At 46.6% G+C, this 6,831-nt stretch overlaps 1 protein-coding gene across 1 annotated transcript; it reads left to right on the top strand.

Annotated features, from left to right (window-relative positions):
- The first annotated feature begins 2,288 nt into the window (after window positions 1–2,288).
- Hs3st1 (heparan sulfate-glucosamine 3-sulfotransferase 1) lies at window positions 2,289–3,485 on the top strand. The gene has a single exon (XM_076864999.2). It carries the CDS (start codon window positions 2,289–2,291, stop codon window positions 3,222–3,224), a length of 936 nt encoding a protein of 311 aa, XP_076721114.2. The 3' UTR covers window positions 3,225–3,485.
- The last annotated feature ends 3,346 nt before the right edge of the window (window positions 3,486–6,831 follow it).

Below are 6,831 nucleotides of genomic sequence, written 5' to 3'. Positions count from 1 at the left end.
CGCGCGCACACACACACACACACACACACACACACACACACATGCCCACAGACACAGGCATACGTACACATTCCCAAACATGTAAAAAGCAAGCACAACAGGTCTGTTTGGTTGACCCACATGAGCACTGAGAAGGAAGTGAAATTTGAAAGAGTCTGAGACCTTCAGCTGAGCAAAGCAAAGGACCCATTGCATGCAGCTCATCCCAGTACCTGAACCAAACTAGAAACACCTGCTGTTTTGTCATCCCTCCCTAGAGACTATTTCCCCTAAAGAATTTTGTGGCTGATGGTCCCTTCTCCCGTGTTCTGTGTGTGGTTCTCTGAAAGTGTCCAATTAGTCATTGCTCACTTTCAATGTTTTTCAAAGCCTATAACCCTGTACCTGAGGCAGATACATCAATTGACTTGATCATCCAAATGGAAGCCCTGGATTTGTTCTTTGTCTATACAGTCTAATAATGTTTTAAACCAATGAAGTGAGTTTTAAACCTGAGGGATCCTCTTGGTGCAGAAGAGTTTTACTGGCTTTCTAAACCCTACAGTCCCCTTGCTGGGCCTGCCTCCAACTCTTCCCTTAACGTATTTAAACAGGAATAACTTATATGAAAGCTTCCAATCTCCCTTTGGAGAGAGTGTCACACACAGGTTGTTGTATAGAAAGCATCAACCCTTGATGCTTGTCCACATTTGGGTACCCTTAGCTTCTAGCCCCACAGTCTCTGTGACCTTAAGGGACTTTATTGTCTGAATGTGATAAATCCCAACATAGGAGACATTTGGTAGAGGAGAGGCAGTTGGTGGAAAGAGAACCCTGCATTAGAGTTTTGAATTTAGGCTCTGAATTTTGAAAAACATGAAATATTTGTGTCCTTAGACAGGCCTTGTATCTATGCAGTGGTGGTGACAGTTTTCCTGGTTTCCTCTCTTACACTGGAGTGTTGTGATGACAATCATCTGAGACAACCGTGAGCCACTTTATGTATTGTAAAGCCTGGTACACAAGAAGGCCATTTGCTCTTTCTGGTAGCCTCACCTTTTTAATCCCTCTGGGCCTACTTCAGACATTTCCTTTTCTCTGCAGACTTTCCCAGTTGTTTCAGGCAAATGAAAGAACAGGTGTCCTCACAGAACCCCACTGAACTCCCATCATAACATACAGCACCCTGCTGCCTGGAGTCAGGTTGCACCTGTTATCATTTGACAGATTCATCTGCAAAGCAAACCACCCCAGACTCCGTGATTCAAAACCAAAATCACATATTCTCTCTCAGGAGCCAGGACAGTTGTGCTGTACACGGTGGACTTGCGGGGCCACTCTGCTGCACCAATCTCTCACCTTCCCCTGAGATCAGCAGCTGGCCAGATCACTTTCTTTTCATGGTGATGGCACAAATGCGGGAGTGCACAGCTCTTGAGGAAGGGTTTGGTCTGGATGTTGTCATGTCTGTTCACATGGTACCATGGTCCAAGCAGGAATCAAGTTGCTGAGAAGCACCCTGCTCCACAAAGAGGCCATGGCAAGGACCGGGTGCTGGGGGAAGAGCTGGGACAGCGTCTTGGACATGGGTTCATCTGCCCTATTAAATTAGGAGCCCCTTACTGGGGAGATGGGATGCAGAAACAAAGACTGCTTCTGCACCATCTGCCCCTGTGCCAGGAGGGGCTGCCAGGTGCTAGATATTTCACTGACATTTGCTGAAGACCAAAGGATTTTTCCAACTCTTTTCTTTATAGCAGAGGTTGGCAAATTATGGCTGGTGGGGGCAAGTCTGGTCCTGTTTGGGTGGGGCTAGCAAGCTAAACATGTAAGTGGTTGCAAAAAGAAAACAAATAAAAGAGAATGATAGTAATATGAATAATATTTAATATTGGAATTTCAGCATCCATAGAGAAAGTTTGGTTGGAGTCCATCCACACCCATTCCTTTGTCTATTCTTTTGTTGCTTTAGATGGGTAACAGCACAGTTGGAACTGGAGTTGCCTTAGAGACCATATGTCCCCCAGAGCTGAAAATATTTACTCTCTAGGCTTTTACTGAGAATGTCTGCCACCCCCTGCTTTACAGGATACAGAAAGAGAGAGTGTCCTGGGGAGGTGGATGTAGCACCCAGGTCTACAGTTGTCACCTGGATTATTCCTGTGTTTATTTGGGGTTAATATTTTCCCTTTCCTCTTTAGTAATTGGCAGCCTGGGACACTCATGCACCACTGACTAGGAGGCATTCCCTGCTGAGAGCTTCATGACCCAGCGGTGCGGGGCCCAGTAAAGCCACCGTGGTGTCCAGCATGGCCGCGCTACTACTGGGCGCGGTGCTGCTGGTGACACAGCCCCAGCTGGTGCCTTCCCGCCCTGCGGCCTCCGGGATGGAGCCCAATCAGCAGGAGCTCCTGAGGAAAGCAGGCACCCTCCGGGATGACATGCAAGACAGCGGGGCCACCAATGGCTCTGCCCAGCAGCTGCCGCAGACCATCATCATCGGAGTGCGCAAGGGCGGCACCCGCGCACTGCTGGAGATGCTCAGCCTGCACCCCGACGTGGCAGCCGCAGAGAATGAGGTGCACTTCTTCGACTGGGAGGAGCATTACAGCCACGGCCTGGGCTGGTACCTCAGCCAGATGCCCTTCTCCTTCCCGCACCAGCTCACGGTGGAAAAGACCCCCGCCTACTTCACGTCGCCCAAAGTGCCTGAGAGAGTCCACAGCATGAACCCCTCCATCCGGCTGCTGCTCATCCTGCGAGACCCGTCGGAGCGCGTGCTGTCAGACTACACCCAAGTGTTCTACAACCACATGCAGAAGCGCAAGCCCTACCCATCCATCGAGGAGTTCCTGCTGCGGGACGGCCGGCTCAACGTGGACTACAAGGCGCTCAACCGCAGCCTCTACCATGTGCACATGCAGAACTGGCTGCGCTTCTTCCCGCTGCGCCACATCCACATCGTGGACGGCGACCGCCTCATCAGGAACCCCTTCCCCGAGATCCAGAAGGTCGAGAGGTTCCTGAAGCTGTCGCCCCAGATCAACGCCTCGAACTTCTACTTTAACAAAACCAAGGGATTTTACTGTCTGAGGGACAGTGGCCGGGACCGCTGCTTACATGAGTCCAAAGGCCGGGCTCACCCCCAGGTTGACCCCAAACTACTCAACAAACTGCACGAATATTTCCACGAGCCAAATAAGAAATTCTTCGAGCTGGTGGGCAGGACATTTGATTGGCACTGATTTGCAGTAAGCTAGGCTCAGAGCCTTTCCAGTTGTAACTTCTGGTTGTATATCTAGAGGGAAAAAGAGTTTTAAAAGGGCATTTAAGCTATAATTTATTTGTAAAATCCATAAATTACTTCTGTACAGTATTAGATTCACAATTGCCATATATACTAGTTATATTTTTCTACTTGTTAAATGGAGGGCATTTTGTATTGTTTTTCATGGTTGTTAACATTGTGTAATATGTCTCTATATGAAGGAACTAAACTATTTCACTGAAAAAAATAGATTTTTCTGGAAATGATGTCTTTTCTTGAATATAATTAACTTGCCCCCAACTCAGAACAGTTATCTGTGTTGCATTCATTGCAGAATCTATATTCTTCTGTTACTTGGGAAAAAAAAATGTCTTCATGGCTATTATGGTCCTCTCTCCCTTTCTGTTTGGTTCTTTTAATTTTTAATGTTTCACTGTGGTCATCAGCTTTATTTTTTTTTTCCTACTTGCATTGTAAGATGTATCTTCACTGAGATTCCCTATTATTTTTGGAGTTGGCACTTACACCCACTCCCAACATCAGCCTGAATGTGAATTTTAACCCTATGTACAGTCAAAGTGGATAAGATGATATTAAGGATGGAGAAGCAGGGAATAACTGGCAAGAAGATCCCTATCATCCAGCTTTGCCTCAAAGGGTGTTTGCACATGTTTCTGATCTCATCATTGGGCAAAACCTACAATAAACAGGATTAAATCCTTGGCTTTCAAAATGGTCTTGGGGCTGTGTACTTGGCCCCGGGTGGCAACTGACCTCCAGAAAGCTACTTGGAATAGAAAACAAAATTGTCAAATCTGTGTCTGTCTCCATTCTGTAGATTCTGTGAAAATCTGACTAAAGGTATAGCCTTTGCCTTAGTCTGGGCATTTATCTATTTCCTAAAATATCAATTTGCAGTTATGAACATGTATCCCACACTCACTGAGACCTAAATATGGGTATGTTCTAAAATCACCTCCAGATATGGAGTTCTGAATGTGAAAGAAATTTTAAACCACCAAGGGTTTGAAGTTGAGAAGTGAAAGAGTACATTTTGGGGGACAGACATGAGGAAGCCCCTGCACCTGCTTCCAGAGTGAGTTTCACTTCTGTCCCCTGAATAGGCATGCTGTTGGGGTGGGGAGCCTGCTCAGACCCTTAGATTTCTCATGCCCTCCTCAATCAGCCAGATTTTTACAATTAAATAGGTTGAATAAATTTTCTTGTGAATTTGGAAACATATTCATTAGATGAAGAGAGAAAAGCAAAATAAATCCCTTTCTGGACATGGTTTATTCTTAAAGAAAAGAAGAAAAATAGGCATTATTAATCAATCTCTATACCCAAAACTCACAGAATCTTCCCAAAGTACCTTCAAGATGAGGGAATTATTATGGCAAGTTCAAAAAGGAGGGAATAGTCTCAAGAACATGAGGAATGTGGCCAGGGTCACATTGATTATAAGCCAGGGCTTGGAGCTCAGTTACAGCTAAAGTATAGGTTGTTTATTTATGTATGTATTTATTAATACCTACTGTTTATAAGCTCAAGAGGAAAAGCTCAGATTCAGAGATGGTTAGCTCTTCCTGACTTGACCTGACATTTTTTTTTTTCTGGTGCCAAAAGCCTTCCGCCCTGAGAGGTGTGCCCCTGCTAGAGGAAGGGCAAGAAGGAGCCTGCATTTTTCTCAGCAGCCTTATCGGGGAAGTGAGTCATCCTGGTTGTGTTTCAGCAGCTCCTGCCTGACCTGACCTTAGCATGGCCCATGCTCCACCCCAGGCCGTGCACAGGCTGCAGAAAGAGAGCCTTCCTCTTCAGAACCCATTAAGGCTGCCATCAAAATACCATCTCCCCAGAGGGAGTAATAGGAATATTTGTAGCCGACTTCCCATGGACTTGTATGAGGCAATACCCAGAGTACTTTCCTCTGTAACACATTGATGGATTTTGCTTTGATCACATTCATTTAAGAACTAAAGAAATGAGTGGGCCAAAAAAGGTGAAATCCAGCTCCCAAGGCTATCCAGGACAGTAGTGACTGGGAGAAAACTCTCCCCTGAGAATCTCTGATTCTGAAGAGGATGGTCTTTGCACACCACCCACAGATACCCATTTCCTAGGGAGGATGGTGTGATTGAAGCCTGGACTGTCAAAGCCAGGAACAGAAGAAGACAGAACCACAACTAGGGACATGAACAAGCTGCTAGACCTGGTGTAGTGGAGAGCAGGAGTGACCCAGTGTAAAGTGGTGAAACTTCTGGCCTGGAGGTGGAGTCTTAACTAAGAGAATGTTCATGCATGTTTATCATGAGCAAGGGGTCGAGGTTCCCAGTAGCAGCTCTATCCACTTTTGATTCAACCTGCTAATCGTGGGGAAGGAACAGGAATAAGAAACCTAAACTTCAGACCCCAGGTGTTTCGACCTCATATGAGCACTGTCACATTTAGGGGATACCACAGTAGATCCAGGCCTATTCTGGTAGGCCCCAAATGCAAAGGCTCAGAAGCCAAATGACATGTGGTTCCTCTTGAGCCTGCCTAATATCAATTCTGTCAACAGAGCCAGTTGCCAACTGGAGGGAGTGAGGTTCCTGCCTCTACCAAAGCCCATGGGCAGTCTGGAGGCTTTCACGAAGGCTCCTTCCAGAGACCAGCTGAACAAAGGCTCAGCTAGGGATTGGAAAGATATATGGCACTTGTGCTCCTGGCTCAGGACAGTGCTTGCCCCATCCTTCCTCTAGGAATCAGAGAGTGCTGCAGTTCTGTTAGCACTGCTCTCAGGCTGCAAATTGGCTGGTTTTGGGAAAAGAGATGTGGCATTGTGCACAGCTGCCTCCCCTATCCTGTAGACTGTTGTCTGCTGAAAGGGGGTGAGGGCAGCACAGGCCTGTTGCCTCTGGCGTGGGGTCAGAGGTCACCACCGCTCATTAAAATTGTATTTTTCTTTTGAGCCCCTAATATGAACCAAGCTTGGATATAAAAAAAGAAGCATAACAGAATTAATTGTCACTAACTATTTTGGGTTTTATTAAGATGAAAAGGAAGCCAGGAGGGCAAGAAAAATGTCACTGAGCTGTGTACAGACAGGGCAGTGCAATGCGCGCATGATAATTCGGCCACATCCCTGGAAGGAATCAATGAGCCCCATTAAAACAGGGGAGTAAGCAGAGCAATAAGAAATGGTCCTGCCTGCAAATCATGTTTCTAGAAGGAAAGGAATATTGCTTGCTCCAAGGAAAGATGGGTCCAGTGATGGGACATGTGGGTGTGGAGGATCCCAGAGGTGAGACATGGCAGGTACTGCTCCACCAGTGCTTCTCAGAAATAGTAAGAAATGAAGAATGTCCCCAAAGGGCACATGGTAGAGCTATGAACTATAGTTACTCATGGGCCTCGGAGCCCCTGCCCTTTTATAGGAAGGCTTTGGGGAGGAATGTCTGTGGAGTCAGAAAGATGGAAAGCAATGTTGTCATCTGAACTGGATACGGGGATAAGGACAGCTTGAGAAATCAACAGTGGGGAGAGGGAAGGGTGGGAGGGTGCAGGGAGAGGCTTGTCCAGCAGGCATGACAAGTGGGAATAGG

This window comes from Callospermophilus lateralis, chromosome 8 (genome assembly GCF_048772815.1).
Source record: "Callospermophilus lateralis isolate mCalLat2 chromosome 8, mCalLat2.hap1, whole genome shotgun sequence".
Classification (NCBI taxonomy): Eukaryota; Metazoa; Chordata; class Mammalia; order Rodentia; family Sciuridae; genus Callospermophilus; species Callospermophilus lateralis.
This window is presented reverse-complemented; position numbering and strand designations above follow the sequence as displayed.

Bases quoted from the DNA above. Each gene is read 5' to 3' on its own strand.
- Hs3st1 (XM_076864999.2), top strand. From the start codon at position 2,289: ATGGCCGCGCTACTACTGGGCGCGGTGCTGCTGGTGACACAGCCCCAG.